The 21,753-nt window shown below is 34.6% G+C and overlaps 2 protein-coding genes across 2 annotated transcripts; both read right to left on the bottom strand.

Annotated features, from left to right (window-relative positions):
• Positions 1-9,950: 9,950 nt before the first annotated feature.
• LOC140180042 (uncharacterized) lies at positions 9,951-12,655 on the bottom strand. The gene is made up of 5 exons (XM_072220427.1): positions 12,468-12,655; positions 11,815-11,911; positions 11,229-11,703; positions 10,508-10,932; positions 9,951-10,277 (listed from the first exon to the last, which is right to left on the bottom strand). The coding sequence occupies exons 1-5, from the start codon at positions 12,653-12,655 to the stop codon at positions 9,951-9,953; spliced, it is 1,512 nt and encodes a 503-aa protein (XP_072076528.1).
• An 8,041-nt stretch (positions 12,656-20,696) lies between these two features.
• Positions 20,697-21,056, bottom strand: LOC140180043 (uncharacterized mitochondrial protein AtMg00810-like). The gene is made up of 2 exons (XM_072220428.1): positions 20,843-21,056; positions 20,697-20,779 (listed from the first exon to the last, which is right to left on the bottom strand). Exons 1-2 carry the CDS (start codon positions 21,054-21,056, stop codon positions 20,697-20,699), a joined length of 297 nt encoding a protein of 98 aa, XP_072076529.1.
• Between the last annotated feature and the right edge of the window lie 697 nt (positions 21,057-21,753).

Raw genomic sequence — 21,753 nt, forward strand, 5'->3', positions numbered from 1 at the left:
AGGATTTTAAGCAGACATATGCAGTTAGGATTAAATAAAAATGCATATGAACAGAGGAAGAAGGTTAGAGAAATCAAACTACTATCCAAAAGAAAAGACCACAAGAACTTCAGGATAGGGTAGGAAAGAACAAGTCACATGATTCTAACATAATCCAAAGCACGTAACTGAGTAACCTCGAGAAATAGTTTCTAACGTTCCCAAAACCCACGAATCGTGTTACCTATTACTCGTATCTCGTCCATGATAACCCATTACCAATAAAACAAACCAATAGTTTTCCAAACTCTTATCAACAGTTTCAAACAAATTCTCAAAATCGTTTTAAGCTTTAAAACCTTTTAAGAATCCAAGCCATACCGTGTAGAAATTGAAAATCTTAAGTAAAAACCGCAAAAGAGTCAACCGTTACTTCCGTTGCCACAAGTGTTAAGCCACACCCATCAGTCGATATGCCGCAAACTCCATGAATAGGCTTTTCTGGAACATGATGAGCTCGTCGCGCATAGGCTAGGTTAGTCACCCTTACTACCTCTCCGTTAACGTGATCGACCTCGTCCGAGAGTTGCCATTAGGGTTCCTTTTCTTCACCAAACATTCGATATCAAGGTGATCAGTCTCAATACCAAAGGTCTAGTGCTTCAATTTTCCCAAAAGGCACTCACAAACAAGCATGCTATGAATTATCAAGTAGATAACCTAAATAGCATGAAAGAAAAATGACCCAGAGTGTGCAACGAAGCACAATCGGTCCATCCCTTAGGCTCACGAGGACGAACCGCTCTGATACCACTAAATGTAACACCCCGATTACCCTAAGCCTTACCTCTATCCGTAAAGCAAAGGTTAATCTAAGATTACGACAGTCCTAAGGCTTATACATATATATATGTATATAGAAGGAAATAATATGATCTAGAAGCCTGATGAAGGAGTAAGCTCAAAAATAGAACTTCAGAAGCGCGAAACGTTCACACGAAACTAACGCACAAGACTCAAGGTTTAGATGAAAGAATAAAACATATATATAGATACAATATTATTATAATCATAGAGAACTAGCCGCAGCTTGCGGAGTTTAAGCCGACTAGTTACAAATAGAACGATACAGAGATTTAGAAGTAAAATAGCTTATACGACCTATCTCTCAATTAACCCTCTAAGGCCATAAAGATAAATATACAAAAGATGTGAGAGCCATTATAACAAAGAAAAACGTAAATAAACTAAGGAAGAGCCATACTCCGCTCTGTCACCATATCCGCAATCTCACCAAAGTAGATTACGACCTGCATCTGAAAAACAACAACAAAGTATGGAATGAGAACCGGAGGTTCTCAGTATGGTAATAGTGCCCAATGATGTAAGATGTAAGGCTCCAGGGCGCCGAAGGCAATCCTAGAACATCACATCGCATACAGATATTCAAGCTGAGAACAAAACAAATAAATATATATAACGGACTTAAACCATAAACCAGGGTTATCTAAACTTAGGGGGAATTCTAACTAAACTAGTCACACCACTGTACCCCACAGCCCTCGCCACCCTAACCTCCGTGCGATTCCATCGCCACCGCCTACCTAACCTCCTCAGCACCAGATAATCACAATTAATACAAACAAGTAAAACACAAATAATATTCATATACAACAAGTAGTTCAAGAAGCAGATAGTCATGTTATACAATTAGGCAAACTCAAGTAAACAAAGCAAGCAAGCATATAGAAGATGCACATGATGAATGTCTGCCCTATTGGCTGTGATATCACATTTTCGATTCAACTACCAACCCGACACATCTCCATGGAGACGTCGCCCTTCGGAATCCTCATATGGGAACCCCGAGATATAGTGCTCGGATCACTGTCCAGGTACATGCGCCTGCACGCTCTATGGATCCGAAGGGATGCGAGCGGGATCTATTGCCACCGACCTCACATCTAAGTGCAAGCGGGACGAACCACCGCCCTTACGCCGCCGCCGCTACCTCGAACAGGCGGGATCCAACCTCAGCCCCTTTCCGGGCGCATAGCGTCTCAAAAACTCAATAAAAGTAGTACAATGGTTTTTAAAAACATTTTTAGCATAAGATGTATCCATCACTTCATTCAAAGCCCTCGACTCTTCTCAACCACTGTTCATTCTCATTTCATTTCCAAACTCAACAGTTCCTTAGTTCTCATCTCATTCATCAACCATTCTTCACCTACCATTGGACCACCTTCAGTACGCCAGAAACCTAGGCCTCCGTTTTTCTAAAATTTTCCAAACAAACATCAACTAAAATCCTTAGCTTATTTCCCATATTCCCATACTCAAAAGTAGGCCCAAAACCTTTAAAATGGTGTTATAGAAGCTTACAACCTTGTCGGGAAGCTGAAATAGTTGAAAACAAAGTTTAAATTTATGAAACAGGGCATGTGCGTCTGCACAGGGGTGTGCGTGCACGCCCAGCAAGATTTTGAAAGCGTGCGTACACACAGGGGTGTGCGTGCGCACAGGTACTAAAATTTATAAAGTCTGTTCACTCGCACAAGCTGTGCGAGTGCCCCTAAAAGACGTCCCTTCCCGACTTGTGCGTGTGCACAGGGCTGTGCGTTCGCACAGGTCGTAATTCTTCATTGATGTGTGCGCGCTCAAGCTGTGCTAGCGCTGCCAACAGAATGCACTTTTCTGCCTGTGCGTGCGCACAAGGCTGTGTGTGCGCACATATCAGAAAATCTTGAAATTCTGCAACTTTGCAAAATTTCAAATTTTTAACACCAATTTTGAATGATCATAACTTTATCTACAAAATTCCAAATTTTGCAAACTTTATATCAAATCGAAGGGTTTCCATATAATCTTTAAATATAAACCAAATTCAACAAATTTTGAAAACCGAGGCAAAAGTTATGATAAGGAAAAGTTCATCAAAATTCCACTTTTACCTAAAACCTCATAACCTCAATTTTAACCAACCTTCCATTCAAAACCAAATCAAAACCTACCCAAACATCATAAACCACTACCACACATAACACATTACCTCTTCATATCATTTTCCTTAATTTCACTTAAATTACTCAACCATTATACCATATCTCACTACCAAATCCATAATTTCCTACAAAATCATAAATCCACACTCCTAATCATAATCAATAAACAACAACCTCGACCACCAAAACAAATCCTCATAAATTCCAACAATCATTATCAAACCCTATCCCTCATAAAGCTCATCAACACCAATGATACCCAACAATACTCAACAACCACCATAACCAACAATCATAAATCATCATCAATATATGTCATCAAACACCATAATCATCAATATCCTTTATTCCAACCCACCATAAATATTTCACATTAACTCATCATCTAAATTCTCAAAAGTATCATTATTCATCAATATAAGTAATCATCATCATCCACAATAATTCCATACACCAACAATTAACATCAATTCACATACAATTACTCATACACCTACAACATTCAATCCTATCTTAGGGTCAACTAGCCTAAGTGTCCATGAACATTACATATTACATAAAAGAAACTAAAATATACCTTGGACGATTCCCAAAACATTCCAAACATCAAAATGAAGCCACCAAACTTGCTCCAATGTCTCAACCAACACCAACAAACACCAAGGTTAACACTAACAACACATATATCACCAAAATCAAAACCTAAGATACATAAAACAACTAAACACAAGAAATTAGTGAAGCCTTACCTTACCCAACGTGATTAGAGGTAAAATTCAATATTTACCCGCTACTAGAGATCACCTAAACAAGCAAAACCACAAAATCTACTCAAAAACTAAACCAAAAAATGAACAGAACCTAGGGCACGAAACCGGAGTGTGAAGAGATAAATCTTACCAGATTTTTTTAGATATAAAGGAAGAGCTTGTTGAGAGCTTCGCGTGGCCACAAACGGCTCGTCAATCGGAGCTCCGGATCAAAAGTTATGGCTCCCGGAAGGTGGAGGTGAAAAGAGCACTCTCTCTTCTTCCTCGCTTCACTCTAACTGAACTCTCTCTCTCTCTCTCTTTGTGCTGAAATGAGCTTCCTTGGCTCATTTACTCACTTATATATGTTGGACCTTGTGCCCAGTTTGGACCTGGTCCAACCCGTTAGCATTTTTGGTTCGTTTGGCCTACTTTGGGCCAAAACCTTTAAGATTAGTGTCCGGTTTTCGATTCTAAATTATTTTCCTCCTTTCAAAACAATAAATCACTTTACAAATATTATTTTCCAAAATACGCAGTGTTGGACAGACCAGAGCCGGTACTGCTGCCTTACTCGTCAGTATGCATTTTTACAAAAACTATTCGAAAGAAATACATTTTCCAACTCAGAAAAATTCACTGAAACCAAATTTCTCATTTATATTTTTAAATTAAAACTTCTAAATTTTGAATCTATTCTGGGCACTAAAATTATTTTATTAAAACGGTTTTACGTGAAAACGCGGGTTCTTACAGACACAACTAATACCAACAATTGGTTAACCAATTTTTTATTTCGGACATCTTCTTCTAATCTCCCAAGCCTCCAATCAAAGTTCATCTTCACTTCATGATTATCTTCATAAGATTCTGGTTTCTCAACTGGTTCATCCTGCCCAATATCTGCCCACACAAAAAGCCCACACCATCTCTTTCTACTTGTCTGTAATCAAGCAAACATATAACATGCTCAAGCTTCAGGGAAGAAGAACAAGAGAAGAACAGTCAGGTAGGTAGGAGCAATCATAACAACACAAGTAATACTGATAACTCACATTATAATTGGGACAACCAAAAAATAGTTTATTTGGGTTTGAATCTGTCCCAAACCACCTGAGAACTGGGCGGCAGCTGCAACCGCACCATTTCGGCACCCCAGATCTTCTGCTCCTGCTTTGCGTTCTCGTCCGATGGCCACTGCACGGTGAACTAATAGAGCTTCCAGCTCTAGTGCTTCCACCACCCATCATGGATATTCACTTCCAGCTCCAGGGACAACAGCAACAACAAGAATGAGAAAACAACGATGAAGAAGAAGAAGAAATTAACTTACTGAACATTTGGGAATTTAGGGTTAAATATAGAGGGAGGGACCACATTGGATATAAATTGAAACTGTGCTAGCTCAACTAGCCATTAGCACCATCTAGCATGGCAAAATGAGGCCACGTCAGCGTCTTGATGATAACTCATCACCGGAAAACTGTTCAGGGACTATTATGGTGCCCGGAGCCTTATCTGGAGGATTACAATGGTGCAATTGGAGTCTCAGGGACCACATTGAGTAATGACCCGAATCTCAGGGACCATTATAGGTATTTACTCGCGTAGGCGCGCTGCCACAAATTGATTGATGATGCTGCACTGCTGCCATAAGGTTTGAGACAGAGGAGATTTATATCTAGGGATTAGGTTAATTTTTTTTATGCTGGGACGGCGGCGGGTTATATCCAATTGTCCATAAGCCCAACAGATAATGTTTTTTTTTTTTTTATAAATAATCCAATAGATAAGGTTATTTTTATTCATATCATCGAGCTTTATTCTTATGAATAAAAATAAGACTTGATTTGTATATAAAAAAAACTTAATTTTTAATATTTATTTTATTTTTTGTTTTTATCATAAGATCAAAAGATTTTGATTGGTATAATATTTTAAATTTAGATGACATTTTAAGATTTATATCATACTATAATTATATTTTAGTGTGTGTATTTATATTTTATTTATTATTTTATTATAAAACAGTTTTTTCGATTAAACTAATGGTTGAATCGGTTAAACCAATAAACTGATGAATCAGTAATTAACACAGTTCAATAACCGGTCCGATTTTTAGAACTTTGTTACTGTTTGCCTCAAATCATGTAATTGTTGTCTTTGTTTACCTTCTATATATTGTTTATCAATGCTTTTATTAATCATACAGCTAACAAAGTCACCAAAAGTATAAAACTAGAAGATATTCCTCTCAAATTAAAAACTCTTAAATCCTTGTCAAAGTTTTCAAAAGTTTACACGATCATTCCTCCCCCTAAGTACCAAAAATCCTATTGAATTTAATATTCAATCTTAAACCTTGAGTGTAATACAAGTGAATGATAAATTATGCAGGAACTCCAAAGTATAAAACTGACTATAAATAGTTCTGGTAACATTAAAATTGATCTACAGATTCTTTAAATTAGAAAGACGATGGCAAATTGATAGCTAGCTACGGGGGTGAACCAGCATTATATATTTGCAATATAAGTAACACTTACCTATGTATCATCGACAAGAATACCATCAATTCTTCTTTCTTTTGAAAGAAAATAAACAAATGTCAGTAAGCATTGCCTAATTAAACTTCATTTTCAAAAATCTATTCTTTTAACAAAGTTAAATTCTCACCTTCAAATTTAAAACACAAATGTTAGAGAGTGAGCATTGCCTAATTAATTCAAAAAAGATGCATAAAAAAAACCATCTGATTTAAAAGTGTAATTTCATAAATCAACAAACAGTGTTATTTTACCCAAGCCATGGACAAAATCTATTCGTGCTTCAAACAATTTTAGATTTATAAAACCAATTCTTTTTTCTTTTAATTCTCAAAATATCTAGAGAATCTAAAATTGATGCCATATTTATAAATCTCAAATAAAAGCAACAAGGTCATACCTTTGGGGCAACTGTGGAAGAAGGACAAAATTGACACTTATTGGGAACTAAAACGACACAAACAGCAAGCAGGAGTATCAGCGACACAACCAGTAGCAGCAGTAGCCAACGAATAGAGTTTTTGACAAGAAGAAATCAAAGAGATGCGCAATAATAACATGAACAAAGGCTCAGCACAACAGAGCTTCTGATGAGAAGCATACATGATGAGTTTAGAGAAGGATTGAGAAGAAGGTTTTGAATTTTGTGAGTCTAGGTTTTTATTTTGCGTCATTAGGATTTTTTTAAATAAATTAAAAAAATAATAGAGAAAGGGAGGAGGACAACCTACCTGGAGGGAGGAAGGAGGCAACTCCGGTGACAAAGAAAACAGTGGCGGCAGTAGTGGCGGGAGCGATGAAAACGTGGTGACAGCGCGACCAATGCGGCGCAAGGAGCACCAGCCGAGTCCACATTGTCTATGGACGCTATTGGTGGTGGCCAACGCTAGCATAGGGGCAGAGGGCTGTTGGAGGTAGTTAGGGGAGAGAGAGGGAGAGAGAGAAGAAGAAGGTTAGGGAGAGAATAGTTCGAAAATGAGGAGAGAGTGAGTTTGCGATTCGAATTTAAGATGAATATTATCTTCAGATTTATTGGCAGATAAATTCGACGGTAACACTTTGTGAATAACTAAAACATAGCGTTGCACTAATTAAGGTTACTAGCGGTTTTTTCGCCGACAAATTCGACGGTAATATTCGCGCCAATTTTTTTCCTTTTTCCTCTAATTATTTCCATCGAAAAAAAATTCACCGATAACTCTGTCGCTAAATTCTAACGCTAAATTCGACGAAAATTCCAATAATATTTAACATTTTTCTTGTAGTAATGTACGTATAAAATCACCGTAAAATTTATAGTAAGAAGATCGAATGGATTTTGCTAATAAATGTCGTTATTAATTTCATAAATGGTGGTATCGCTATGTTTTTTATTTACTAATGTTGGAAAATAGAAGAACAAGGCACACACACTCACGAAAAATATAAAATGAAGAAGAATGTATTGAATGTATTTGTGTGTTGTTCTTTATGAAATGATTACATATGTATTTATACTTCTCTTTGACATCTAAACTTAACACATCCTAATAAAAAAATGATTTAAATTAAAACTAAATATAGGCAACCCATTCAAATTGTGGTTTCTATTCATTCTTAAATTCTAACCATCAAGTTTATTTTTAACATTCTCCCTTAAACTTGATAATCTTCCTACTCCAATCATAATTCTTAACTTTTGAAAAGTATCATATTTTAGAGGTTTTGTGAAAATGTCAACAACTTGATCAAGTGATTTCACATACTCAACCTCCCCATGCATGTTTTCAATACATTGTTGAATGAAATGATACTTTGTTTCTATGTGCTTGCTTCTGTCGTGAAACACTGGATTCTTTGCTAGGACAATTGCTGACTTATTGTCCATCATGATCTTGGTGGATTCAGCTTGCTCAAAATAAAGTTCCTTCAGTAGTATCTTCAGCCAAATTGCATGACATGCACAGGCAGTGGCAGCAACATACTCAGCTTCACAAGTTGAAAGAGTGACTATGGGTTGTTTCTTTGAACATCAAGAAATTGCATCATTTCCTAGAAAGAAAACAAATCTAGTAGTACTCTTCCTAGCGTCAATATCTCCAGCATAATCACTATCACAATAGCCTATTAACTTGCACTCATCTGAAGTTGAATAAAACATGCCATACTCAAGAGTACCTCTAAGATAGCGAAAAATTCTCTTGACTGCCTTCATATAGGTTTCTATTGGATTCTCCATGTAGCGACTGACTAACCCAACTGAAAATAAAATGTCAAGTCTGGTATACAGGTCAAATACCTTAAACTCCCCACAAGACTTCTGAATAATGTTTGATCAACTTTTCTTACACCTTCTTTCTCTTTGAAAAGTTTGACTCCACACTCCAAAGTGTATTGGTAGGATTGCAGTCTAGCATGTTGAGTTTCTTCAATAGCTCTCTTGCATAAGTCTCTTGTGAGATGAAAATTCCATCCTCCATTTGTTTCACTTCAATTCCCAGATAATAAGACATTAGTCCCATATCACTCATCTCAAATTCTTGAGCCATTACCTTCTTAAATTCTTCAAACATTATTTGATTGTTTCCTATGAATATAAGGTCATCCACATAGACACAAACAAATAACAAATTTCTTCTTTCGTCTTTCACATAGAGTGTATATTCATGAATGCACCTAGTGAAACCATTATCTTGAAAATACGTATCAAGACGATCATTCCAAGCTCTTGAAGCTAATTGCTTCAGTCCATATAAGGCCTTTTTAAGCCTTAACACCTTATTTTCACAACCATCAACAACAAAACCCAAATATTGTTCAATATAAACTTCTTCCAGAAGATTACCGTTCAGAAAAGCAGACTTCACATCCATTTGGTGGATTTTCCAGTGGTTTTGTGCTGCAAGTGACAATAACAGCCTTATCGTCTCCAAACGAGCAACTGGAGCAAACACCTCATCATAATCTATTCCTTGCTTCTGCTTATACCATTTTGCAACGAGTCTTGCCTTATACCTTTCTACACCACCTTTAGAGTTAGTTCTTCTTAACTCTGTAAACCCATTTGACTCCAATAGCTTGATGACCACTTGGAAGTAATGCAAGTTCCCAAGTGTTGTTCTTCTCAATTGTTTGAATTTCTTCCTCTATAGCTTGTATCCATTTCTCATCTTTGACAGCTTCCTTAAAACTTAAAGGCTCATCATTCGAGAGTAGACACAATAAATTCTCATCCTCTAGCATTATAGTTTGCTCATAGAGATTAGTGAGACTTCGATATCTGCGAGGGCCTTCGCTTGAACTAGAGAATGGAGATGACAATAATGATGATACTGGGGTTAATGCTGGTGTTGAAGGATCAATTTCATCTTGCACTTCTTGCATTGGAGCTTCTTCTTCCTCAAAGTAAGGCAAAAAAACATAAGTAGCTTCATCTTGTGTAGTCTAATCCCACTTTGTACTTTCTTCAAACTCAACATCTCTGCTTATTATTACTTTATTGTTGTTGGTATTGAAGAACTTGTAGCCTTTAATATTTTCTTCATAGCCAATAGATACGACCTTTTGGCTCCTATCATCAAGCTTTGATCTTTATTGCTTAGGAATTTGGACATATGCAATAGATCCAAAAATCCTTAAATGTGAAACATTAGATTTCAAACCACTCCATGCTTCTTGAGGTGTTATATCTCTCAAACTCTTGGTAGGTGAGCGGTTTGAGAGATAACAGCACATGCAACTACTTCTCCCCATAACTCTTTTGGCAATGACTTGCTCTTTAACATCATTCTCACCATATTTAGAATTGTCCTATTTTTTCTTTCAGCAACTCTATTTTGTTGAGGTGATCTAGGAACAGTCAGGGGACGTTGAATACCATGGTTTTCATAGAATGCCTTGAATTCATTTGAAGTGAATTCTCCACCTCTGTCAGTTCTGAGAGCTTTTATCTCATAGCCACTTTCCTTTTCAACGAGGGCTTTGAACTTCTTGAATGCATTAAATGCTTTACTCTTTTTCTTTAAGAAATAAACCCATATTTTTCTTGAATAATCATCAATAAAAAATAGAAAATAAGCACTCTTACCAACTGATAATGGCTTGATAGGTCCACAAACGTCCGCATGGATTAGTTGAAGTGGCTTGGTAACTCTTGATTTGGACTGTTTTGGAAAACTCTTGAATGTTTTCCAAGTAAGCAAGCTTCACATAACTTATGAAGATGATCAATTGTTGGAATTCCTTTTACCATCTTCTTTGTTTCCAATTCTTTGAGCCCACCAAAATTTAAATGTCCATATCTCATATGCCAAATCCATGGTGGATCTTCAATACATGACTTTAAACATATGGCTCCACCACTTCTCATGTTTAACAAGAACGTACGATTTCTTGTCATAGAAACCTTAGCAATAAGATTTCCATTTTTATCCCTAAGCCAAAGATAACGATCTTCCATGACTATCTTGCAACCATTCTCCATAAGTTGCCCAATACTCAAGATATTATTCTTTATCTTTTGGATGTAATAAACATTGGAAAGAATCTTATGACTTTCGTTCTTTAGCTCGAATATAATCGTCCCTTTGCCAGTGATCTCTACTTTTGATTTATAACCAAAACGGACGTGTCCTTTTACGTTAGTGTCAAGTACTACAAATTTACTCCTATCACCTGTCATATGGTTGCTAGCTCTATTGTCAAGATATCATGTACAATCTTCAGAATTTTGATCTTCCTTGAGTGTAAGGAATAATGTTGGTTCTTCATATTTTCACTGTGCACAACAAGTTTATTCTCTTCTTCTTTGGATGTCTGACATTCTCAAGAATAATGTCCATTCTTTCCATATGAATAGCATTCAATGTATCTTTTGTCAACTGTTCTTCCTCTTCCATGTCCTTGAAAAAAATTTTGATTTCTTCTCTCTTGAAAATAATTTTTCTTATCTCTTCCTCTTCTGTAACTACGTCCTCGTCCTCGTCCACGGCCTCGATCTCGTCCTTGTCTTCCACTTTCGTTTGCTTCTCCTCTAGCATTCCACGAAAGTTTTGTCTGCAAGACCTGCTCCACACGTTCTTGCTTGCTTTTATCCATTCTTTCTTCATGGGCCCGTAAGGAACCATTCAATTGACCAATGGACATAATATCCAAATCTTTGAACTCCTCAATGGCTACCACCACATGGTAAAATTTTGAGTTGAGAGAACGAAGGATTTTCTCAACAACACCAACATCTTCTAATTTTTCTCCAAGTCTTTTCATTTGGTGCACTATCGCCAAAACTTTGGTGAAATAATTCGAAATGGATTCAGTCTCCTTCATCATTAGAGACTCAAACTCAGCCCTTAGAGTTTGAAGACGAACCTTCTTCACCTTTTCAACTCCTATGACGGAATTTTGAAGAGTATCCCAAGCTTTCTTTGCGTTGGTTATATCAGCAATCTTCTCAAATATATCATCATCTAAGCCTTGATGAATGATAATAAGTGCACATTGATCTTTCTTTCTTTTGTTTTTCAATTTGTCCTTCTAAGCTTCTGTTAGCTTCTCCACATTTTCTGGTTCTACATAGCCTTTCTCAACCATCTCCCACACTCCTTGAGCATCGAGAATTGCTTTCATTCGGGATGCCCAATTGTCATAGTTGAGCCTAGATAATTATGGATATTGAAAAGATAAAGTGGTTCCACGAAGACATTTTATAAGTGGCTCTGATACCACTTTATTGGAAAATAAAAGAACAAAACACACACTCACGAAAAATATAAAATGAAGAGGAATGCATTGAATGTATTTGTGTGTTGTTCTTTATGAAATGATTATATATGTATTTATACTTCTTTTTGACATTTAAACTTAATACATCCTAATAAACAAATGATTTAAATTAAAACTAAATATAGGCAACCCATTCAAACTCTAGTTTCTATTCATTATTAAATTCTAACCATCAAATTTATTTTTAACAACTAAAACATTAAAAAGATATAAAAAAATGTGGCATTAATAATAACTTCTCACTAATTAAACTCAATACATAATTTATTGAACCAAAAATCAAATAATCAAATACAACAAATCTGGTATATATATATTGCTCGTGCATTTTATTTATTGTTCTACATTATATATGAGTTCAAACAATATATCATACAAATGGAATGAAGTGGCTGGTGATTCACTCCATCAATTAGTTATTGTCATACCAGAACTGTTTTTCAAGGTAGTTAATTACTTTTTTGTCCACTTGAAAAGCTTTAGTCAAAATTTCAGAAGAAATAGGTGGAGTCGATCCAAAAACAGCATTTGCAATTGTGATGACATCTGAATTCTCACTGCTAAGACCAGCAATAGCAACAGCGTTGCCATAACCCACGTTCAATTGGAAGTACATAAGACCAATTAGGAACACAAACACATCACCCTTGTTGAGCACTTTAGTAAAAAGACGGTTGGCGTTGTTTTGATTGGAAGTGACAAATCCAACAAAGAGAGTGCCTTCAACAACTGTTAAAATCTCTGTGGCTCGAGGGTGAGTGTGAGTAGGGATGAGCACGGGTCGATTTGGTTTGGGTTTATGATAAAATTAGAACCGAATCGATCAAAATATAATTGGTTTGGTTTGGTTCGGATTTGTATTTTTTTGTACATGTACCCGAACCAAACCAAACCAAACCAATTAAAAACGGATTGGTTCGGTTCAGGTAATTGAATACCCGATGACTTTGAAATTCATAAAAAAAAAAACCAAATTTTTATCTTAAAAATTCAACAAATACAATAAACATGTAACATCAATAGAAATAATCCAAATATGTTAAATACCAAATACATTAAAAACTAAACTCATTAAAATCAAAACATATTAATAGTGAATAATTTTTGTCTAATGAAAAAGTCATGTATATATTTTTTATTTTTTATTTAATTAATATATGATCGGGTTTGCGGGTTGGTTCGGGTTCCGCACCCCCATAATCGATACTCGAACTAATCATTAACAAAGATCATCGATTTAGTTCAGGTTGGACCCAATTACCCGTTAGTTTCAGAACTAATTTAATTAGTTCGGTTCGAGTTCGGACGGATAATCGAATACCCACTACTCGTACTCACTCCTATTCGATAGTTCATTAACACTGATAGGAGTCACTTTTGAGCAAGTTTGTGTTGAACTAACCACGTTAGAACCAAAAAAAAAATGAACGAGTGATCAATTTGTTTTCAGGTTGTTTGTCTTAGGACTTGGTCTTAGTTATTGAGTCTTGGTAGCTGAAATTTAATTTACTATGCCTTTTAGAACTAGTAAGTACATCATATTATATTTTTTGGTTGCCTCTCTTTGCTTTCAAGTTTATCTATTATTTGACGACCAATCATGTTGTGGTTTATACTATTTATATATTGTAATATGAAAAATTCCTAGAGCAGCAGTTGGGGGAAAAGGGATATAGTCATAAGGAAAAGAAAGACCATTTCAGATTCACATATGTATGTCCCCAAATTGAACAAATGGCGATCCAATAATATTGTGAGCTGACTGCTTGCTCCTTCTACATACTAATGTGACAGTAAAATATTATGCTCATAATATTCTGTGACCTTGCTAGGCTTAATTAATCTTTCTTGAGAAAGATAATCAGATTATCTTAGCTACAAATTGTTGCCTTAGCTATACGCAGTTATAATAATAACAATCACAATAATCAACGTACAAAAACAATAATAACAACTTTTTTTAATTGGCAAAGGAAAAAATATATTCGTCACATGAACTCCTCCTTTTATAAGCTGTTATACTCTAGGTCCTAAAAACTGGACTGGTCATCAAACTGTTTTAGTGACTGATTTATTAGTTTATTGGTTTAATCAGTCTAACTAGTGGTTCAATCAAAAAAACCATTTTAAAATAAAATAATAAATAAATTATAAACAATACATAAAATATTTGTTCCTATACTTTGCATTGTTATGTTCTTATATGATATGTGCCTTTTTCTTAGCTTGTGGATCAATGCCACTGTGTGTGAAATGATTGTTGTCATCAGAATTATTACAAGAACCATGATTGTGTGAGATGATTGTTGTCATCAGAATTGTTACAAGAACCATGATTGAAAATACTTCATCGCCCAATACTTACATACATACATAATGAATTGAATCAATAATATGCATGATGGGTATGAATTAATTTATAAAAAGTTAAAACATGCATCATATAAATATACCTTTTGTTCCCAGCCAATGTTGAGCACTATAATTCCAATGAAGCCTTTAGTATTCATAAGTAGACCAAGAATTACACCTTCCATGACAGGTATTTGGAATAGGAGAGAAACAACAAGAGTACCAAGGACCTTGCCAATACAAGTAAGAGGAACTATCTGTTAATGTTACAAGTGTGAGGAGTGCATGAAGTTAGTCCCACATCAAAGAACGCAAGGAAGAGTGAGGAGTTTATAAGATGAGAAACCCATTAACTTGACGCCTTAAGGTTTTGAGTTGGATGTGGTGTCTTCTCATCTTATGTTATCTCATTTGATTCCTCTCCGAAATCTCTCCGGTGGTCGAGAGCTCCCCACGGTTGGCCCAACAAGTGGTATCAGAGTCGATGGTTTAATCGGTCTGGTGGTTTTAAGGAGTATTCAAGGTGAAGCATTGAAGTCTTCCCGGCAAAGGTGGTCCAGCGGCGTGTCCCGCGGTGTTTTGCGGCAGTGTGATGGACGAATACTCGTGGCGGAGGAGCTAGAAAGAGGGGGAGTTTATGCTTGATATGGAGACTCACACTTGAGGGGGAGATTGTTAATGTTGCAAGTGTGAGGAGTACATGAAGTTAGTCCCACATCAAAGAAAGCAAGGAAGAGTGAGGAGTTTATAAGATGAGAGACCCATTAATTTGACGCCTTAAGGTTTTGAGTTGGATGTGGTGTCTTTTCATCTTATGTTATCTCACTTGATTCCTCTCCGAAATCTCTTCAGTGGTCGAGAGCTCCCCACGGTTGGCCCAACACCATCAAGATCACAAATCCCCATCTAGCGGCTCCCTTGATCAAGGTGAGATTAGTCTTGAGGCCACTGTTGGCCCAACACCATCAAGATCACAAATCCCCATCTAGCGACTCCCTTGATCAAGGTGAGATTAGTCTTGAGGCCACTGATAGCAAAGAAGAGAGGTAGCAGAAACGGGACAAAAATTAAAGAAGAAGGCCATATCAAAGAACAACAACTTCAGAGCTTTAAAGTTCAAACCAAGAACAAGACTAAACATTCAGTGAAGAACTGAAGATGAAGACGACGAAGATGAAGACGACGTGCCGATCTACTGGATTCCGGACACGGGGAAGAGGAAGAAGCGGCGGCGCTGAGGACCTGGGGATGGCGGCGGCGCTGAGGATCCGGGAATGGCGACTGCGATGAAGGGCTAGGGTTTTTTATTTTTCCTTTCTTCAGAGTTCTTCAGTAGTGACGAATGTTGGGAGAAGAAGAGGGGGGGTTGGGTCTCGAATGCATTATTGCATTTGCTTCTGTTTTCTTTTTTTTTTCAAATAAAAAACGGCGTCGTTTTATCCGAACTAGCTGGTTACCGATCCAGTCCAACCGTCCGATTCTCTGCTGGTTCGACTGTTTTTGAGCGGTTTTCCTACTAACGGTTTTAGACAATAAACCGAACCGCTTTTGTTGCCGGTTTATGATTGAACCGATTAAACTAGCCGGTCCAATCCGATTTTCAAAACCATGATTATACTAAATTTATTAATAATTTGAATAAATGACAAACAAATTTTTCATTATATGTAAATTAAAATGTACATTATATATAAAATAATAAATTTATGCTTATCATAAAATAAGTATAAATATTTTTATTTATTTATTTTTATTGTATTTTATAAATATTATAAAATATTATAATTTTATATATTTGATTTAAATTATTTAACTAATATATATAATATTTAAATGTGAATTTCTATTATAATAATATATTATATCTAAATTTATATTAATAATTATTAATAATAATATAACTAAGTATAGTATTAAAAATACATAAAAGAAAATTTTTTTTACTTTTTGCCTGTGATGGAAAGAATTTTTTTTAAGAAACCACACACATAAAAAATTTTTTAGTTTTTATGTTTTCAAATAAAAAAAGTTTTATTTATTTTTTTCTTTTTTTCTCATTTTCTCTTAAACCAAATAATGTGCTTGTTCGGGTACCATTAAATTAATAAAAAAATTATTCTTTTTAATAAAAAATCTTTTTTTATTTTTTAGTCTATTTGACAAATTTCTAATAATAAAAATAAAAATATTAAAAAAATAAAAATATATTTTTTTGAAAGTTATAATTTATATCTTTTTTTTTTAAAAAAAATTTCTTAAAAAAAGGATATTTTTTTACATAATAAATAAACAAAAAATTACTTTTATCTTATTTTATTTAAATATAATTAATAAATAAAAAATCTCTTTACATAAAATATTCAAACATAAAATTACTTTTATTTTATAATAAAATTTTTAAAAAAAATTATTAAAAAAAATGTCGTCCAAACAAGTGTATACCTTAATGTAGATAATTGTATTGATTCTGTTTTCATATGAAATTTGACGTGTAGTGTGTGTAGCTATATAGATTGAAATCACCTTCTGCGCACTATCTTATTCACATTCATATTCCACCAATAAAAATGGGACATTTGTTAAAATTATAAAATCAACATTTAAATAAATATATTTTTAATTCTTATTAATAAAATATAAATTAAAACATAATAACGAGACTTGTGATCTTTTTTTCTGGGTAATGTTAATTAAGAAGATAATAATAATTTAAAATTATTTTATTTAATGTAATACATTAATAATTTTATACATATAATATTTATAATTAAATATTTATTAATTATATCTAATATCATTTAATTATTTTTTAATTATTCTCCACATACAAGCATTTTACCCATACAAGTCATACAAGTTTATATATTCTATTTCACGTTAGATACGCCTCTTCTAGCACGTCAATTTCACGTGCCTTCTAATTTAACAGATTTTTTAATCAACGCACGCACGTTTTTCTTCGTGCCGTTACTGCACGTTTTTCTTCTTCTTCTAATTTAACAGATTTTTCAATCAACGCGCGCACGTTCTTCTTCATGCTGTTACTGCACGTTCTTCTTCTTCTTCTTCTTCTTCTTCTTCTTCTTCTTCTGCTCTTTCGTTATCGTCGTCACCAACACCACCACCACCACCACCTCCTCCTCCTCCTCCGCCTTTTTTTATTGGAATTTCTTCTCCTCCTTCCTTTTCCTCCTTCTCCTCCTTATCTCGTTGTTGAAGATAATAAATAATTCAACTTCAGATTACCAATTGAACCAAAACAAAATTGATTATTGTTTTGAATCCAATCAAGTAGCTGAGGTGTGGTTTAATTCTAGTTAATTTTTCTGTTAGTAGTTTATAATTCTGTAGGTGAATAATGTTTCATCGTTGATGGTTTGAATTGAATATAATGTAAAAGTTCTGTATTGAAGAAAATATTTTTCTGTATTTGCAGTAAATTTGGGTGTAACACAAAAATATTTGAGTTAACACGAAGATATTTGGGTGTATTCTTTAAGAATTTTCGGTGTATGTGTGCTGATAAATTCTGCATAATTCAAAACTCTTCTTCTCCCTCCTCCTCATCTTCTGCTGCTTCTTCTTTTTTATCATCATCATCATCTTATTTTTTTTCTTATTCATCTTTTTTTTCTTATTTTATATTCTCAAGTTTCTTCTTATTTTACTCTTTTAACAAGAATAAAAATAAAAAAATCAAACAAAGAAGAAGAAGAAACACATAATGGTACAAAATTACTATTGAAAGAGGATGAATTTACATTCGTTCAACTAAAAGAAAGAAAGAAATAAGAAAAAAAAGAACAAAAAAAATGCAATATTAGGAAAAATATTTTTCTGTATTTGCAGCAAATTTAGGTGTAACACGAAGATATTTACGTGTATCATTTAAGAATTTTCGGTGTATGTGTGCTGATAAGTTCTGCATAATTCAAAACTCTTTCTCTTCCTCCTCATCGACTTCTGCTGCTTCTTCTTTTTTTCATCATCATCACCATCTTTTTCTTCTTTTTTACTTATTCATTTTTTCCTTTTTATTTTACCTTCTCAAGTTTCTTGTTATTTTACTCTCTCACCAACACCACCTCCTCCTCCTCCTCCTCCTCTTCTTTCTCCTTCTTTTTTCATTAGAATTTCTTCTCCTTCTTCATTTTCCTCCTTCTCCTCCATCATCAGTTATCTCGTTGTGGAAGATAATGAATAATTCAAGTTCAGATTATCAATTGAATAAGAACGAAATTGATTATTTTGAATCCAATCAAGTGGCTGAGGTGTAGTTCGATTCTAGTTAATGTTTTCGTTAGTAGTTTATGATTCTGTAGGTGAATAATGTTATTTTTGTTTGTGAAAATTGTTGTTCATCGTTGATTTGAATTGAATGTAACGTAAAAGTTTCACATTAAAGAAAATATTTTTCTGTATTGGGTATAACACGAAGATATTTGGGTTTATTGTTTAAGAGTTTTCAGTGGATGTGTGCTGATAAGTTCTGCATAATTCAAAACTCTTCTTCTCCCTCCTCTTCATCTTCTGCTGCTTCTTCTTCTTCTTTTTCATAATCATTATCTTCTTCGTTTTTTTCTTATTAATCTTTTTTTTTCTTGTTTTATCTTTTCAAGTTTCTTCTTGTTTTACTTTTTTAACAAGAATAAAAACAAAAAAATCAAACAAAGAAGAAGAAGAAACACATAATGGTACAAAATTACTTGAAAGAGGATGAATTTACATTTGTTCAACTAATTAAAAGAAAGAAAGAAATAAGAAAAAAAGAACAAAAAAATGCAGCATGAGAGGAAATATTTTTCTGTATTTGGAACAAATTTGGGTGTAACACGAAGATATTTGGGTGTAATACGAAGATACTTGGGTGTATTGTTTAAGAATTTTTTGTGTATATTTGCTAATAAGTTCTGCATAATTCAAAACTTTTTCTCTTCCTCTCCTTCATCTTCTGCTGCTTCTTCTTCTTCATCTTCTTATTTCATATTCTCATAATTCTTCTTGGGAGGAAAAAATCAAATAGAGAAGAAAAAATACATAATGTTACAAAATCAATAGAAAGAGAAGGAGGAAAAAATGCAGCAACAACAACAGTAATAAAAAAACGACGACGAAGATAAAACACACGAAGAAAAAAGAGGAGAAACGTAAAAAAGAAGGAGAAGAAGAAAGAAGAGGATGAGGAGGAGGAAGAATGCGAAGTGCGCTGTAAAAACGGTTGAGTAGTGCGCATGTTAACACACTCCAATGGATGAACGTTCTTTTTGTTGAATTTGACCTAACTTGTATGACTTGAAAACTAAAATGATTTATATGCGTAATACTTTTGCTTATTTTTATTTAATTTTCTACTATGTCCGAATATGCATTTTATTTTGGTATAAGGTTGTTCAGCTTAAATTATTCATCTATCCAAAATACACCAAATTGTTTCTGCACGTACTGCGGTACGGTGCCTCCCTAAGGTACAAGCGAATCCTATTTCTCGAATCGCTAATTAGGTTTGAGTAGCTTCCTCAAGCCACTCTCCGTAGTTCTTAACAATCAACAAGTGTAGGAGTGGGAGCAAATTAAAAACCAGCTTGTGGTCGTTCGGCCACATGGCCACAACTGAACTGAACACACATTTGATGTATGACATGCTATATATTGATGTTGACTTCTAATGAAATTAGATGTGATGAGAACATTAAAACTTCGATGGAATTAAGGAACTATTATTTGTATATGTGAGAAATAAAGTCTATCCAAAGTAGAGAACAATGAAGAAAGAAGAAGAAAATGAATGTTAACTATTACTATCACTCTTCTACAGTAAATTGAAGAGTCTTATTTATACATGAATTCTAGAAGCTACTAACTCTAGTTTCAAAAGTAACTAATGTGGTTAATCATTTTTCCTTTGTATATGCTATTATCCCCCCACAAACTCATGGTGGTTTGAATGCCAACCTGAGTTTGCTTTTAAACTTGTTAAAGCTGGCTAATGACAGAGGCTTTGTTAACACATCTGCCACTTGTTCAGTTGATGGAATATGTGTGACAGCAATAGAGCCTTTGATCACCTTGTCCCGAATAAAGTAGAGATCTAACTCAAAGTGTTTAGTCCGATTATGTAGGATTGGATTATATGCAAGCAACATAGCTGAAATATTGTCACAAAATACAGTGGGGGAAGCTGGGCAAGGCTGATGCAATTCAGCCAGAAGATTTTGAATCCAAATGAGTTCCATGAACACTGCTGCCAGGGCTCTATATTCAGCCTCAGTTGAGCTTCGACTGACCGTGGGTTGTTTGCTGCTTTTTCAAGACACCAGATTTGAACCATAGTACACACAAAATCCAGTTGTAGATTTTCTATCATCAAGATCACTTGCCCAATCTGAGTCTGAAAAAGTAGAAAAACGTAAATCAGTGCATTTATGAAATTGCAATTTGAGCTCAGCAGTACCTGCCAAGTATCTCAGGACTCGTTTAACTGCAACCCAATGTTCTTGGCAGGGGTTGGACATAAATTGACTCAGTTTGTTCACTGAAAAACTGATATCAGGTCGTGTAATTGTTGCATACTGCAACCCGCCCACTATGGAGCGATATAAAGTTGGATTTTCAAAAGGAGTTCCAACATTGGCAATCAATCTAAGAGAGCTTATCATTGGAGTCATACTTGGTTTGGATTCATTCATGCCAGCACGTGTTAGAAGGTTATGTATATATTTAGTTTGGTTCAAAGAAATTAAGGAAGAGGAATGTGTTATAACTTCTATACCTAAGAAAAAGTTGAGCTCACCTAAATCTTTCAATAAAAAGGTAGAATGAAGTTTGCTAAGAACAGTTTTTATTTCAGATTCGTTATCTCCAGTGACAAGCATATCATCAACATAAATAAGAACATAAATAGTAGAATTAGAAGTATATCTAGTAAACAGGGAAGGATCAGATTTTGTTACTGTAAAGCCAAAAGATTGAAGGGTGGAAGTAATTGTTAAGTACCAAGCCCTTGGGGCTTGTTTAAGGCCATAGATGGCTTTATTTAATTTGCATACAAGTTTAGGATTAGAGTGACAGAAACCTGGAGGTTGGGACATAAACACAGTTTCATGAAGAGTTCCATTTAGAAATGCATTGTGAAAATCATCCTAATTGTAACTGGTTTTATAACAGGTGAAAAAATTTGATCAAAGTCAATTCCAGCAGTTTGAAGAAAACCTTTTGCAACCAACCTAGCTTTATGTCTTATGATCTCACCTTTTGCATTCTTTTTAACAGCAAATATCCACTTACAACCAACAACTTTTTCATTTTCAGGTAATTCAACTAAGGACCATGTATCATGATATAATAGTGCTTTATATTCTGTGA

This window comes from Arachis hypogaea, chromosome 16 (assembly GCF_003086295.3).
Source record: "Arachis hypogaea cultivar Tifrunner chromosome 16, arahy.Tifrunner.gnm2.J5K5, whole genome shotgun sequence".
In the NCBI taxonomy this organism is placed as follows: Eukaryota; Viridiplantae; Streptophyta; class Magnoliopsida; order Fabales; family Fabaceae; genus Arachis; species Arachis hypogaea.

Coding starts and splice junctions, on each gene's coding strand:
- LOC140180042 (XM_072220427.1), bottom strand. CDS start 12,655: ATGTACTTCCAATTGAACGTGGGTTATGGCAACGCTGTTGCTATTGCT. Junction 11,912..12,467: donor TACCTTGAAAAACAGTTCTG/GTATGACAATAA, acceptor ATAATTATCTAG/GCTCAACTATGACAATTGGG. Junction 10,278..10,507: donor AATTGGAAACAAAGAAGATG/GTAAAAGGAATT, acceptor TATTTCTTAAAG/AAAAAGAGTAAAGCATTTAA.
- LOC140180043 (XM_072220428.1), bottom strand. CDS start 21,056: ATGACTCCAATGATAAGCTCTCTTAGATTGATTGCCAATGTTGGAACT. Junction 20,780..20,842: donor AGTCCTGAGATACTTGGCAG/GTACTGCTGAGC, acceptor CTACTTTTTCAG/ACTCAGATTGGGCAAGTGAT.